We start from the raw sequence: 17260 nt of genomic DNA, 5'->3' as shown, positions 1-17260 counted from the left end.
AAATTTAACAAAACCACTTTTTTCATTCCCTGTTAGATTAATCCTCACACATTTGATTTACAGTTTGAAGAGGGATATTTATTAATTTCATAGGGGCAAAACTTGTTAATACATTTTGTGTAGAGTGTCTTGGCAGTTGAAACAGGAAATGACTAGTATTTGATAGGAGACGGATATTAATTATTTATAGATTAAAAATGACGTCAACATCAATCTTTAATAGTGAGTTGGAATTGAATCCCGAGCCGGGGGTATTGTTCATAACTAGGGAATTATAATTAAATCCCAACATTACTCATCCCCTGCTTTCGTCTATCACCACTCCTTCTCAGCAATAATATGATTCATTTTTCGCTTCTTTTCCTTTTTTCACAGTTCAAACTTACGTAAATTATAAGAAGAAAAAATTCCAAGCCCTTCTCTCCCTTCTCTATGATCACTTACTCTCACCTGCTTTGAGTTCAGCTCGGGATTGAAACATTCCAGCGTTACTAAATATCCATATTTAAAGTAGGAATGAAATATCTGGTGATGATTTTTACAGACAAAGACGACATGATTCCTAAATTTAGTTTAGCAGTTGCAAACATGCCTTGATATTTACATCAATATACATTTGGTGGAAGACTTTTTCAATACGCAAAATTAACAAATCAAAGAACAGAACGTCACTATATACGGTGCACCCTAAATACACACCTGATGCTATTTGTTAAAAGTCTGCAAGATTTCATTATACGTAATATGACTACATTGTCATTTCTTGGGTCAAAAATGACTGCTTTTTATTCACTCCTATATGCACTTACATTTTGACAAACTTGGATTAACTTAACTCTAATAAAAATACTATACTTTTTAACCACAATTACTTCCCTCGAGGTATTAAGTTATACCAGATGAGGAATTATTCTTGTAGTATCTTCTTTATGAAATACATTTTTTCTGCACTTTTAACATAAGTTTGTAATATATTTTTTACTTCTTGTATACATTTTTTGAGGGATGCAAATCAAATGTTTCCTCATTTTTGAAAAAACAAACTCTAGATGAATTACCGAGGTTGTAATGAACTTTATATGTGGACTTTTTTTAAATAACTACAACCCTAACAATGAATATGAATATATTGGATGAAAAGATAGTCGGAGATACCTGGTTCCGTTTAAAATATGACGTTCTACTTGATAATAATTATAATTTGGATTTTTCAACGATTTTTTTTCCCGGAAATTAGCAATAAGCAGCACTAAAATATCCAAATTGAGCTATAAGTATTGAAAGAAAAGTACAGTTTTAAATGAAAATTAAAAGTTATCAGTGTTATTTTATATTTATCATAATTTAGTGATAAATTTAGCCATATTATCTCGACAAATCAAGATTTTAGAAGGATTTTCTTAGTCTATTCTGTACGTTTGATCAGCTTTAAACATTGGTTGTTTGAGCAAAATTGTGGTAGGACTGACCATCTGGAGTCATGTTAAATGGAAGAATCTGATGATTACCACCACGGATTATACTTCCAATGTTTTGAACGAATAAAAGAACAGGATTTTGCAATTTGGCACAATTACATTTATCGTGTGTTGAAAGAATCAAAACGAATTATTCAAGTGTCAATTTCCCTGTCTTCTAATATACTTTTGAAAAAGTTTGGTATGTAAATCTATCATATACATATTTTTACTTCCAAAAAAAGAAAGCCTAATAAATGAAGATTTTTGAAAATGGAATCTCACTAGAAAAATATTATTAACCCCTAAATGTTTATAAGTCTACTATATATAGTAGGTTACGAACTTACACGGTACATTTTAGACAAGTTATGAGTCGATGATTCCATGGATAAATAATAACGAATATGTATACGTAGTTATAGTATTTTTATTAAATTTGTACTATAACAAAGAAAAAAATAATAACAATTCCAATACGTACATATTTTTGTTTCATATTAAATAAATTTTTCAAGTAGTGTGGTAGGGAACAAAAAGTTTCACTTAAAGCGGAGCCTGACATTTTATGCAATGCTGAGATGGTCTTGCCTTGCAATTTATAACACACCAGTTCCAGTTTTGTTTAGCAAGAGGTGCAATAAGATGATCGAGTAGTAAAATAATTATCGAAAAAAAATCTAGATCCAAGCTCTTTATGCTTATCGATAACTTATCGTTCATTAAGTTCCAAAAGAACTGAGCCACCTTTTCCAAATTTTTTTTGCCGTTCTTCAGATTGATTTGTAGACTTGTACTGACATATATCAAAGAAAAGTCAATAACCCAATGGAAAATTGAGGCACTAGACTTTGTAACCAAATATGATGGGCTTATTCCTAATAAACTGCTTACATCCATGTTTGCCAAAATATGATATCATACTTTCATCAAGGTCAAGGGTTTTGTCTAGAGGATGGACTTTGGTGAACTTTTGTTCAAAGGATCAAATAAGGGTCTTATTTTGTATATTTCACTGCAATGTGAAGATAAGGAAGTATTTTATCAAATCTGTCGCTGAGAAGAGCTTTGCAAATTAATTCGTTCCTTACATCACTTTTGCCTTTCCAATATATTATTCTACGTGGTAGAGAATTGTATCTGGAAACTAGAAGGATGCCCAGTACTCCCTGTAATTCTTCTAGACTGGAATGAAAAGATGCATTCCTCTGTTTAGTGTATCTTTCAGACTCATCCAGAATCAAATGTAAAAGGTCGTCGTCAAAAAATAAAGAAATTTTTAAATTAGTTTTTTCCCCACGGAGGTCAACCTTGGGAGTCACTGATGCTTCACTTTGCTTTAAAACTTCGTATTTGAAACTTGATCAATTCTTCCAAATATAACATAATTGAGATTTTTCTAATTTTTTTGGTTTTTGGATGGGTTGGAACTGATTACTTCACTTGACTGATCATTATTGAGAGTTAGAATATCCAGTGGCCCATTTAACATTTTTACTTCTGCCAGAGCTCTATGTTGCGGATCGGATAAATTATCTATCAAACCATTATCTTCATCTGCAGAATCACAGTTAGACTCGTCATGAAGTTTTGGTGGTGCAATATATATCCTTTTAAGTTATCTTCATCATTATCAAGATTTTTTCTAAAGTCCAGCCGCGTCTATAAAAAAATGTATTTGTTATTTGAACAATAATAATAATATCCCTTAAATCAGTAAAATAAAATAACTTCGTGCAAGAATAAGCTAAGTCTAAGTCGTGTATATAGTTATTGAAAATAACTAATGTAGTTCATAGCCTTCTAAGCTACTGTATATTGTAAGTGATACTTTAAACCTCATAATTTATGTACTTTTAAATCCAAAGCAATAAAAATTGACGTAATGCAAATTCAACTAATATTTTTTAAAGTCTGGAGAACCATGTAGCCCTATGTTAATTTTAAAATCAGTTATTACTCATTTGAAATTAGATATCATTTTGTGCGTTGTTAATAATCGTGTATTATGGCACCTACCAATCTGTTAAAACAATGTTGCAGTCTCATCTGGTTTGAAACCAGTTAAGAATATGTTGATATTGTATCATGTGTTCTTTTATCCAAATAAATATAAAATTATAGCTGCAGGAGCCTGCTCCTTCAAAAATATTATATATAGTATTCCAGGCCTTAATGGGTTAAGGAATCATTCTAAGCTGTTGTATAATATCACAAAAAAAGCAAGTTTTCTCTATTTATTTCATCCCAGTATAGAAAAAAACAACAGCATTCTCGCCATAGAAGAATGAGTAGTTTTTTCCGAATAGGTCACTGTGAAATTTTTTTGAGGGATTGTTCACAAATCCTATGTCTAATTATAATTAGTTTAGAAACTATTAATTTATCCTCCACAGCAAGATTGATTTATATTTTTGCTTTCATTGTCCATTACATACACAGTCCTTCCAGATCAACTTTTTAAGAAACATTTCTTGTTTTTTATTAATATATTCGACTTTTTTTTTTTTTAAATACGTTGGTCTTACAATTTTAAAGAAAACAATTGTTTTTTTGGTACATCAGTGGCGTTTAATAGAAGACTTTAACTCGGTTTTAACTCCTGACTCAAGGCATTCCATTTAGTTAGGAAGTTATACTCAACGGTTGACAAAATACAATATTTTTGTCTCCAACAGCTATTTTCGATTGAAATTTCAAAAGTAGAAAATCCCATGGTAAAAAGTATCAGATCTGTTCATTGACATTCGAAAGAGAAGTAATAGATTTCATATTTTCAGGGGAAAAAATATCTTTCATACAATTTCAGTGCTCTCTTTTTTTACATTTTTTTTATGTTATATAAAAAAATGCTAAAATGTTTACTTATTCTTAATCAGTGCAACTCTATCTAACCAATTAAAGGAACATTAAAAAAAGATACAAGAAAACATTAACATATTTTCTTCTCTCTTATACGTTAAAACAAAACAAATATCCCTCCCCCCTTTCCTTAATGGGTATTTAAATAAGTATAACTTTATTTTTGTATGCAAAAAAAGTAGATAAAATTACTTAAACCACAATTCGTGATTAAAATTCAAGTCTTTTTTTTATTTGTATTTTTAAATACATTTAAAAAACAAAACAAAATTGAAGTGACATATTACAAATGCGCATGATTGAAAGTTGTGTGCATTACTTTAATACAAATTTTGTTTTGTATTTTCATATTCAAAGGCATCTTAGTTTGTATATTCAATTATAATGAAGCCTCATCTGTTTATCTATCGGAATGTTTGTTAAGGCGTCGTGTAAGGAATAAGTACATGACTATTTGATTCAAGAAATAACTATATACACAAAAAATTGAAAGGCTTTGATTATCACTGCTGAGTGAAATGAAATAAATACAGAAAGAAAATGCAAGTACATAATAATAGTTGTCATTCCTAAGCATTTTTTTCCGTGCGTTCTTTGATTTTGTTGGCTAACTAATGATTTTTTTTAAATAAATAAATCTGTTAGATGTTCTTATTTTAAGCATAAGAAAAAATTATAAACAGAAAGTGTGTGCTAGGAAATAACGTTAAGGATTTGTTGGGGAGTTATTAGTACGTGTAAGTCAATTAAGACTCAGACAATAATTACAGATAGGAACAAAAATTCTTCTGCCTGTGTACTTCCTTGGCACAAAGGAGGACTTGTCTTGATTTCTTCTTTACAAAGCTACTTGCAGCTTATCTAATGAAACTTTATAATAGTCAAGCTGATCTCCTTCAAAATATTCTAAAAAAACTTTATCATAACGAGTTATCATGAAAATTCTTGAATTATATTTTTTTACTCACCAAAAATTCTATAATTTACAGCCCTATTATTAAAGCAATGATTGTCTGTATTTTTATATGTTCATCGACGCCAAATAACTTACTACATTACCATATATATTTATTTATTCAAGTTTTAAGCTACATGAGGGAAGAGTCTTGGGCATAATAATTATTTTCTGACTAAATTAATTGCAATATAAAGTGAAGTACGGTCTTGATCGGTGGCATAGAAAATTTGTTGTAAATGTATCCCTTTGATATTGATCTTTCTATTTAAAATTCAATCAAATTCGATTGTATTGATTAATTATTAATGACGTCATCTGTATTTTTAGATTTAGTACAATGACGTCATACGTAGTTTAACGTGTTTGTTATTTCTACAAAATACATATATAAAGACAAGGGAAGGTTGTGTAACAGTTTAATTAATAAAAATTTTTGAGGAATCACTTCCATTTTAAAAATAATAGCATAAAGTAATTTATAATTTTTTAATTAACTTGTTTTTCGGAAATTAAAGACAACATTAATTTTATGATAAAAATTAAATTTTTTCTCGCATAAATTTTTTAATTGTAAAATCCTAGCGGGATGATCCGATATTGCTCTAGTTATTAGACAAGATAAGAAGTTTGCTTTGATAATATAGGTATACATACAGTAAGGGGACTTTGTATTTCTTTAGAAATAAATATTGATTTATTGATCAATATTTACAATAGTCCTTATCTACTCAATCGTTGTAACTCTGGGTTCTTTCATAGCTATTTCCAGTTTTGGGAACTGGAAAAACTCACATGGTGTCAAATCCGTAAAATAGGGTGGCTGTGTCATAAGTGCTGTTGTTTTTGGTAAAAAAAAGACATGTCTTTTGGTCAAAATTTAGCAATTTGAAATAAATTTCGCTTACACTCGTCTCATGCCCAAAATATTCGAAAAAAAAATTATAGCACGAGCCAACTGATATATCAATATTCTCAGCAACTTCTCTGTTAGTAATTTGACGATCTTCAAAAACAATTTTTTTCACTGCTTAAACTTTTTCATCTGTTTTTGACGTACTGGGCGCACAGAGCCAGGCTCGTGATTAGCATATTCCTGGCCATCTTGGAAGAGTTTTTAACATTAGTAAACTTTTTTTTACTCCAAACTATATCACATTAATTTCATTTTCTACACAAAATTAGATGCAAAATAATTTAGATCCATGTTTTCAATAGCCAAAAATTACCAAACATGCAAAATAATTCTAACTGTTATGCCTCTCACAAACAAACAAAACATATTATAAATCTGGAACAATAATACATGCTTGTGGCGAGTGTATTAACATATCAAAATCGACAAAACCAAATGTACATTTGGCTGCAAATTTTGAAAAGTGATTTAACTTTTTGAAAAAACGTCATATTTTCTTTATTAATTTGATATATTGAGCTTTAGTAACACACGCTCATTAATATATTGATATTTCTTATAGCATCTAGTCACGTAGGCTCTAAGATTGTTTAAACACTCATAAAGGAGACTTCTACTTTATTTTACTAATATAAATATAACAATTAATAAAATAGGTGTCAATCGATGAAGAAGGAATAAAATGGCTGAGACAGTACCATTTTGTTTTGTGATTCACAGTACAGTACGATATCATGTAAATAAAAAAATATCGATTTAGATATTTATGGCAGTAAAGTTTGATTAGTCAAGATCTTAAATTTTTCGACTATAATAGATCTTTTTTTTTTTTTTTGTATAAGAAAATGATATTCTCAAAAGATTTTGTTGAAGAATATGATATAGAATAATTTATTTTTTAAGACGACCAATGACAAAAAGAAATATTTAATTTATTGCAACTCATACCGAAGCGCATATTTTGGACTGCATACAGTCCAAATTCTATTAAAATGAGACCGAAAAATTGTTTACGATATAAAAAAATGATCATCTACTAAGACTACAGTCTCCGAAACTTTCTGGATCAAAATAGTTCCATTATACTTTCAAAATCCATGCCACATTGAAAAAAAAAAGAAACATTATCAGATTGAGTCTCAAACTAATATATTAATAATATATACATCTAAAATTACTTCTTGTAAGCTCATTTTCCAGTGCTTTTAATTAAAAGAGGATATTCGTTACCTTTTAGAGTCTACAAAAAAAAGTAGGTTCTTCATATAAGAAAATAACACTTATTCAAAAGTTATGGGTAAAAATATATATAGAGTGCGTCGCAAAAATTTACGATAAAAAATAGAATGATAATTGATTCCAATTGATTCAAAACCACTCCTGAAATAATTATGTAAGCTTCCTTTAATAGTCTTATTAGTGGCATATGACTGATATATGTCCCACGAACAATGGGTTTCAAAATGAACAAGATAATTTCAAAATATCTTCCCAATTAAACCCTCAGTACATGATATGTTTCACGGAGTTCTAGCCTCAGATTACAAGAAATAAGCTTTTAAAGGCATAAGAGAAATTTGGAACTAATGCTTACTACTGTACAAGAGAGTTAGAATACTTTTCTTCTATGGATCAAGTGCAACTACTATGAAGAAAATAATTAGGCAGGAGGGTGGTTCCTCTTTCACATACAGCATAAAATACCTAAAACTTATTGGCAGACATTAACCCTTTGAAATCTTATTTTAGTGGTGGACTATTGAAGGAAATAGATATATCAAACCATATCCAAATGTTAAATTTCTTAAGGTTGGCATAACCAAGAAGTGGAGCAAATAATCTGAAAGTGCTGTAGTTAAGACCCATAGCTGATATAAGTCCTAAATCGAATCTTTGATTAAAACTATTGGAGAAGATATATAAATTAGAGTATTGTATGTAGAGATTTTCTTACCCAAGTCAATTATATTGTATTTTTGTCAAAAAAAAAAAAAACAACACTTTTTAAACAAAATTACGAATAATAATAACGCCAAAATGAACAACAAAATTCCACGTACTCTCATATTTTTTTAAAGGTCTCGGATAGCAAAAAGGTTACCATGCACATTTTGTGGTCTTGTGTTAATCTTGAATCTTGGAAACGTTCCTAGGGTTCTTCATAGGGTTACAATAACACATTGAATATGAATTGCAAAAATAAAATTTAAAATCTCCTTGAGAAAAAAACTTTTTTACTCCCCTCTTCAATTTATCTGAACCCCTTTGACTTTTCATCTTTTGGCAATGTCGAGCGAGAGACAACTTTAGTTTTCAGTATACGCAAGGCCACACTGATGGTAATTTCGGAACACGTTGTATGTATAAGCCATTACTCATAAATGGGATAACATTCGATTATAGGACCATATTAAATCCGTAAAAAATTATTAATTAATATTCAAACACAAATTATAAAGAGTCACTTAAATTTGGGACCACCATTTATGATAAATTTTGTTACAAATATATATCAACTTGTATTGTGGTATGTTTATTAAGGGCAAAACGCAAACAAAATAACATAGTTGATAGATTTGAAAAGGAATAACAGCTGTTGATTTTGTTCTTCATTATTTTATGTTTGTTCTTTCAAAGTGTTCTACTATATACCGTAAGAAAGAAACAATAAAATCTATAGATTTAAATTGTTCGTGCACTAATACTATTTTAAATATAAAACTTCTTTTATTTATAAAATTATTACATTTTCTCTCCCAAATCATTTAAATTAAGTTAATGTGAACCAGCCCCTTTATTCAGTCGTACAATATGCATTACTAATTTGTCTTCTTCTCGCACTTAACTAAGTACCCTTTCCTATATATTAGATAAAAAGTTAAATGTGAAGTTCTGTGTTATTAGTAGCAATACATTTTTCTGATTAATCCTTATGAGACGCCACAAATTGTACTTAAAAATACAAAAATTATTCGACTGGAACGATGTAACTCAACAGACAACGCTCTCAAGAAGAGTTTTTATCTTGAATTCAAAGTACGTAGGTTTGATTTATAGTTGATCCAGTAAATATGTTATACATTATTGTGTATGGACTTCAAAGACAATTTCTAAGTCAAATGAAGTCATTCTAACACTATGTTTTTTACTTATGCTTAACCATACATTAGTGAACAACCTTTTTATAACTCAGCTAGTTTACTGGTTAAAAAAGTAATCCCCTTAAAAACTGTGTTTTATTATATGATAAATGAACGATTAATTTTGCAAACGTATAAATCAATTAAATGGCTCTCAATCTTTGTATAAATATAAGACTACGAGAAACAATTGATCTTTTATTTTAAATAATTTAAAAATATCAGTTGAGAGTCTTTTGTATGATATAATTGATTATTTTTGAAGAACAAACATTATTTCTGAAGATTGCTAACAATGTCTATGAAATATGAATTACCGTAGGCAAATTTTGGGAGTCAAATTAGTATCTTATCATTCCATATATAGAATATTATAAAGTATCCAAGAAAAACAATAAATCATTACTAACTTAACCTTGACTAAAAATTGTTAAATATACTAATAAATTCCGGAAGACGTTGTGCATATAAGCCATTAGACATAAATGGGATATTAATCTATTATTTTACCATATTAAATCTGTAAAATAATTATTAATTAATATGGTGAAGCTAAAAAATAATTGCATATATTCAGATTAAATATTTCTGTGACATTCTGAAAAGTAATTGGGATAAAATGTAGATTTCTAGAAATAAGTATCATATTTTTAAATATCGGCGTGTATAATATCCTAGTTCACTTATGTAGGGTTAATTGACACTACTTGATCTATGACATTATCATTAATGCATCAAACAATCTTGCTCACTAAATTAAACATTAAAAAAAATTATTAAAAACAATTATTTCCAACTATAACATTACTGTTTAATAATAAATAAGAATCGTTCATACCTTCAAAAGATTTAATTTTAAGTCAATAATTCCGTTTTGAATGTTAGCCAAAATGAGATGACGAGCTCATATTGCAGGTCATACAATTGAAACTTTGGTTGTTATTTCTATTGGACACTTAATAATATAATGAATATTCCATGATTGTAATTTGCTTTTGAATTCTGAGTTATCTAATTAAAGTTTTGCATCGAGTCTGGATGTGACGGTCTTTATTATCACATTAAGGTGCACACGAGTCAGCTTTAAACGATTTTTTATTTATTTATATCGCTCATCCCAGAGACAATCAACTTACATCCTTAATAGATATAGGATCCAACTAGGGAGCAACATAACCGGTCGTTAGATAAAATTTACTGGAGACTAATTGTTCATGGAGGTAATGTTAGGTGTTGTAAAGGTGTGTAATGAAAGAAGGATAATAATAAGACGCAAAACTAAAAATAGAAGGTAATCATTGATTGACTCCCTCCTGACACATATGTAAAGTGCATATCAGTTTGGCATAAGAAAACAATTTAGCTTGTTTATAACATTTTCTTAATAGTTTTAGCAGGCTGTATAAAATGCTCTTTCAGGCTTGACTTTACCCGCAGCTGCTTATTGATAATCCCTGAATTAAAGAAACATTTAAAAAATGACCAACATTTAAAATGTATGTTAACATACCAACTTTTTCCTTGAACACACTCTCTGCATAAAAAGAGAACCCATAAATGCATTTACGTAATGGTGATAAACTAAATATCTATCTACATACCTTTTTCTATTTGTCTGATAATCTTTTTTTTTTTTTTAGATTATTTTTATTATTCCTAATATTTTTCACCATTAATATTTATCTCAAGGGCAATTAAAAAGTGCTTACATAACTGTTGGACTCGACAATTTCCATCATTTTATACTCATATTCGGCAATGAGCCATCCAATGTGTGGTTAATCTTACACGCAATTTGCTGTTTTAGTATCAAGGTCATAAACACTACCCACATTTTTAGTCGCCTGGTCTCTATTTCTGCCTTTATAAAAAAAACCAACTATCTTCTCTTTACTGGTGTTTATCTTTGACGTGCTCTCAAACAATACTGAGTCAAACTATCAGGAAACGTTCCAAAAAAGTATAGTACGAAATCTTTTGTACTTGACATATTCCAGCGAAAACCGATTGTACTTATACAACGGGAGACATACATTACTAAATCCATCTTTTAGAAAAAGAATGTTTTACTTTAACTGTAACTATTATTCATAGAGTTTAATAGTACTAAGATAACTACCCCGGGAAAAATGGCCAGTGGAAAATTATCCTGGAGAAAATTGCAATCCGGTAAAATTGTCATGGATGAAAATTGCCCGGGGAGAAAATTGCCTGTATTTTGTTCAAACTTCATGATAAATAACAACACATTATAAATTAGCTTAATGTACTTTATGAAAAATATCTAAGCATATTTGTTTGTTCCACCCCCAAGGGAGTACCTTCAAGTGTGAATAATATTATTGCAATACAATTTATTTGCAATTTTTTAAATAGAACAAATAATGCAATACATTTCTTACAATAATTTTTAAGGATTTAAAATAAATTTAAATTGAATGATAGATTTTGTAAGAATTAAGTTTTAAACGGGCAATTTTCCTAACTGGCAGTTGTCAATAGGAAAATCTAGCTCGGGCAAATTATCCAGGGCAGTTTTCATCACACATTTCTACTTCATAGAAGATGGGACTAATATAATAATAGATTGAAAAGAAAATGCTATGCATTGCAAATATTCATACACGGTCCTAATGAAATAGCATAAGGATAATTAATTTTACAAGAAAAGACTATGCAAGATAGTATTCTATCTATGACATATATTACATTAGGATAATGACTTTTTCTTTTATTTTAATTTCCTGTGGTACAAATGTTGCGAACTTATACAGAAAATAAAACAAATCAAATTTGTTAGGTTTTTTTTAAATATATATTTATTTTAAATATTATTATACAAGTTACAGCAAACATATCTTCCTTTTTATATCCTGTTATAATCGGGTATAGTGATTGTCTTAGTAAATTTTCCCGTATCGGATATTTCCTTAGGACTTTCATTCTTTATAACTGGTCCTTGGAATTATTTTATCTTCAAGTGCTCTATATACTTTCTGAAGTTATAGTATATACTTTATATTTCAATTTGTAAAAAATCTATTAAAAATCGTCAATTTTGGTTTATTTTTGATCAATTTAGTTTTTAATATTTTTTGAAATTATATAATATATATATTTACAAATTCAATTCCAAATTGCATCGAGATTAATTATGAAGGTGTACTTAGATAAGGTATTGGAAGTCTCTTCCATAGTATAACAAAATAAATTTCGACTTATTTATCCTAGTTTAATTTTCCGCAATGGCAATTTTCTCCAGTGCAGTTTTCCCCAATGTCAATTTCCCACCGGAAATTTTTGATTTAGAACCCCATTTTTGGGTTCTTTGTACTCCATTTAATTACCAGTTTGTATGTATTCGTCAAGTATTTCAATCTGTTACAATTGAAAATAAGGTCATCAGTATGCTTTATACACTAAAATAATTGGGTTTTTTTTTCTCGTTGGTCCAATTTGAAGCATTGTCTTACTACAAAAATTATATTCAGTTTATTACTAAACTAGCAGGAGTTTCGGAAATTTTTTCGAAGTTATTAGGTATCTACAAAAAGACAATAAACATTTTTTAAAATTTGATTTGGTTTATGAAGTATTTTGCCAGTACTTTTTGGACAAAATTTCCGTAGATATGAGGTCATAAGTCCCTTCCATTGTGAATAATAATAACCTCTTATATATTTAGCCTAAATATTTTTAAAGGGAAGCCTTATTTATCATTGGAAGTAAATTGCTCAATATTAAAAAGTCTATTAGGGATTGTACTGTATGTATGTATTTAATAATTTGGGTTATTTTTTTGTACTATTAGATTTTAAAAGTGATGTCAGATTTGTACCTGTAAGCATCTTTTTAACAAATAAATATATTTTGTATTTGTTGATAAAAAAAAGAGATAATAATATACAAAATGATAAAACACATCCCATCCACTGAAAAAAGTCGTATAGTCGAGGGATAATTTAAATAAATTTCCAAAGTTTTCAAGTTAGCTTCATGATACCTCACAGCCACAAGTTCATCTTCAATGTCTTCTTTTTTTTTTTTGACATTTGGCCTTACTTTGACTAGCAATCGGTATTGTTAAGTACTGAAAAATGTACGAAAGATCATATGAATAATTATAAATTTATATATATAAGTAAACCGTGTACAATTTATAGCAATCTTTATTTTTTAGAGAAGTCAAATATTTAAAGGAATATTTTATTTGTACAAAAAAGAAATTATTAAAGAATAGAAAGTCGAAAAAAAAAATTAATTAATTAATTTTAATATTAAACATTTTAGTATTACCCCATACCGAACCGCGTACAGTGAAGAGTGTACCGCGGTTCGTACCGAACCGTATGTTTAGCTGTAAGATATATTATTCAAATTGATCAATGGGTTTTAGTAATCTCAGTTGCCATTTAGTGATATGTTCCACTTCGTATATCAACGCCATCAATGACATTTGTAATTATGTTTGAAGACCCTCCAATTAATTTGTCCAAAAGTCATCTAATAGACTTCTGAGCTTCTTACTGTTATATATAATCAAAATTTTATTGCTATAATAATCTCCATATCCAAATACATTAATCATCTGTCGTTGAAATATTCGGTTAACATGGGAAGAGAAATGACTTACACAATTCTGTTTGAATTAATATAAAGGCTGGCTGAGGAATATCAAGGATCTCTATCAGATTTATTGTTTTTATAAAAGATGATGTTCCATGATTTTAAGTATTAATTAATTGTTTATACATTCTTTTTATTCTCATTGTAGGAAGATTCTATTAAATATACGTCAAACAATACATGTGACTGCTAAATAAGCTTAGTGGAAATTTACAAGTCAAATAACTTTGCAAGCAATAATTTTTAGCGTGTGTAGAGCTTTTCCTGACGATGTGATTTTTCTAACAATTTGTTATTCCCATCATAAAATAGTACTCACCATGGATATTGTAGGAAGTTATATGCTGTATTCTTTCCTGGTTGATATATTTATGGAATAAATATATCGATATTTTTACAACTGTAGAAATATATAAAAATTACCAGGAGTGTGTTATAGAAATGTTTGTCAAAATACAGGCTGTTTCTCAAAAGATTATTGAGGATACTTTATAAGTAGGTTGTCGAGTGTCGATCAAACATGAAAATGTTTTAAAATTTTAATAGTCTTAATTAGTACAAGTTTTTCACAGATCCTGTTATAAAAGAAAATGAAAAGACTCTTTGTATTTGATGACTGTGTTGAAACTAATTTGGATTATGAAAGTGTCTTATGATTGGGTGTCATATTTTTTTAATTTTGATATTCTTATGTTAGCATAATAATAACTTTAATATATCTATTTAGTATATAAAAAAATATAGGTAAGCTAAAATTATAAAATTAATATAATTTTATACTTGACATTTTTTGATTTTATTTATTTTTAAATTTTCAAATATTACATTTTTTATTAATCCTTAAATATAACAGGGAATAAGAGATTCACAAAAAACAAAAACTTTTTTTCATAATGCTTAACATGTGATTTAGCAAAGTATTTACTTGATCATTCACCACAATTTTTCATTTAACTTTGACATAGGTACATCAAGTCTACGTGATCTCATACTCAGTCTTCCACCTGCAGCAAGACTTGGAGAAACAGTTTTAATAAACTGTAATTACCATTTGCAAGGAGAAGAATTATATACAGTAAAGCTCTACAAGGGACGACATGAATTCTTACAAATAGTCCCTGATAAGACTCCACCAGTAAAAACATTTCCACGAAAGGGCATCAATATTAAGGTACAATAAATTAAACTAATTAATAAAAGTTTATCATGGGACGCGTATCTTTGACGGTTTTGACATCGATCAATATGAAAATTACCTGAATCATGGCCAACAGAGTGCACTATTGTTTATACTGTCAACAAAGTACGATATTTTAATATTTATATACAAATTTTTTCAGCAACAAATGTTAAGTAATTTTGACAGTAGTATTGTTTAAGGTGTCCATTAAACATAAATGAAATTACAAGTGTTTTTATTTTAGAAAAAACAAAAAGATTTTTATATTTGTGATAAAAAATGAAGCACTCATTTTAAATTCTGTCAAAAATGTATCAGGAATTGTTAAATAAAACACAAATTTAACATGCAATCATTAATTTTTTTTTCCCCCTCAAGTACAAAATTATTACAGTTGTATATTTAAAAATAATTATAAAATAAACCGTTTGTACGCTAAATAATCAGAATATTTGAGCTATAAGTATCATTTTTTTAATTTGTGAATGTAAAATCAATTATATACACATAATTTCAATCCAAGGGCACAATCAAGTTGAATCTTTGTCAACAAGATAAAAAATCTATTAATCATGAAATAAAAATCATTTTATAAAAAGTTGATATATTTAATGTACATATTAAATTAATAATTTTGTCGATAGGATGTATCACTAGATGGGAATGGAAAACACATTGTGGGGGTAAATATTACCCTTTCAGATGTAAATTTATTTACTACTGGTCTATACGGCTGTGAAGCATCCGCTGATTCTTCTTTTCATACACAATTGGTCAGAAAATATCTTACAGTATTAGGTAAGTTTATTTTTTCTCTTATGAGACTATTATATCTTTATTTATTATTATATTCAATAGTACAACCTGCAGATAGACCTGAAGTTATAGGCTTTAAAAACACCTATCAAGTTGGGGAAAAGCTCAACATGACATGCTCGTTAAAAAATACTTTTCCTTCGGCAAATATAACATGGTTCATCAATGGGAATCGAGTAAGATTATGAAAAAGGATTTTAAAAGAGAGTGTTGAAACTATGATATTTTTAATTCCTTACAGATTGACAAAAAAAAGGGATTAGGATTTATTAAATTTTATAGTACAAGTACAGCACAAAATTCAGGACTTATTACCTCAACCAGTGTTCTTAGTTTACATTTACAACCCATGCATTTTCCCAATGGAAGACTCACAGGAAAGTGTGTTGCCTCTATTCTCACGATGCATTGGCAAAGCCTAGACATAGACATCAAAGAGGAGCATCCAAAAGCAGCTTCTGTATTATCAGGAGATGACGATGAGAACAAAGGAGTTGTAGAGGAGGATGAAAGTGGAAAAATATCTAATTCGACGATTAAAAGGGATGAAACTGATGAATTAGACGAAACAGAAGATAATCATATCTTAGTAAAAGTTATTGATCATCACAAAAATAACTCCTTGAGAATTGGACGTAAGAAATTTATATGTTTTTTTATATTAAATTAATTTGAAAACTCTAAATCTCCATTTCCAGATCATTGTTGCTCATTATGGATCTTGATTCTAAGTTTTCTGGTACAAATGTTAATTACAAACGCATCTTGACAAACTACATTAAATACAGCAATTCATGAACTAACGTTTTAACTTTATAATTATTATATAATCATATCTTTTCATTTATTTATAATATTTTTATATTAAGATAAATCCTAGTTTTCTTTTCTATTTTCCACTCCAAAAATTAATTTGAGAATAAAAAAATATATCCAAAACTGACGTCTTTTTTTGATAAACAGATTTAGATGTGAAGGGAAAATATTTGTTGAATACTTTATTTAGATATTATTACCCTTTAATTACTTATGATGGCTCTTCTTGCCTCCATCGCGATATATACAGAATTTTTGGTTACTTCATGTACATCAATCAGGCTTAGAATCTAAGCTATTAAAAAAAATATGGAGCCTGAAGACTTAATCAACAACACCTTTTTAAAACTGTAGTTTTAAAAGATTTCCTTACTTTTTCAGCAATTGTTATAGTACTCATAATTTTTAAAGTATATTATTCTATTGACATTAACTTTCTGAATTAATATAAATGAGGATTGAAATTATTTCTTATAACTTATAGAAGTAGGG

At 28.5% G+C, this 17260-nt stretch overlaps 1 protein-coding gene across 1 annotated transcript in view; it reads left to right on the top strand.

Moving 5' to 3' along the window:
* Window positions 1-16880, top strand: part of LOC139906483 (uncharacterized) — a 141985-nt gene extending 125105 nt beyond the window's left edge. Inside the window, exons 3-7 of the mRNA XM_071891392.1 lie at window positions 14922-15127; window positions 15781-15934; window positions 15995-16128; window positions 16194-16587; window positions 16651-16880. Coding sequence (XP_071747493.1) covers window positions 14922-15127; window positions 15781-15934; window positions 15995-16128; window positions 16194-16587; window positions 16651-16721 — 959 coding nt within the window. The 3' untranslated portion in view covers window positions 16722-16880. The remainder of the gene's footprint in view (window positions 1-14921; window positions 15128-15780; window positions 15935-15994; window positions 16129-16193; window positions 16588-16650) is intronic.
* The last annotated feature ends 380 nt before the right edge of the window (window positions 16881-17260 follow it).

Source organism: Lepeophtheirus salmonis, chromosome 10 (genome assembly GCF_016086655.4).
Source record: "Lepeophtheirus salmonis chromosome 10, UVic_Lsal_1.4, whole genome shotgun sequence".
NCBI classification, from domain to species: Eukaryota; Metazoa; Arthropoda; class Copepoda; order Siphonostomatoida; family Caligidae; genus Lepeophtheirus; species Lepeophtheirus salmonis.
Note: the sequence above shows the minus strand (reverse complement) of the source record. Positions and strands in the feature narration are given on the sequence as shown.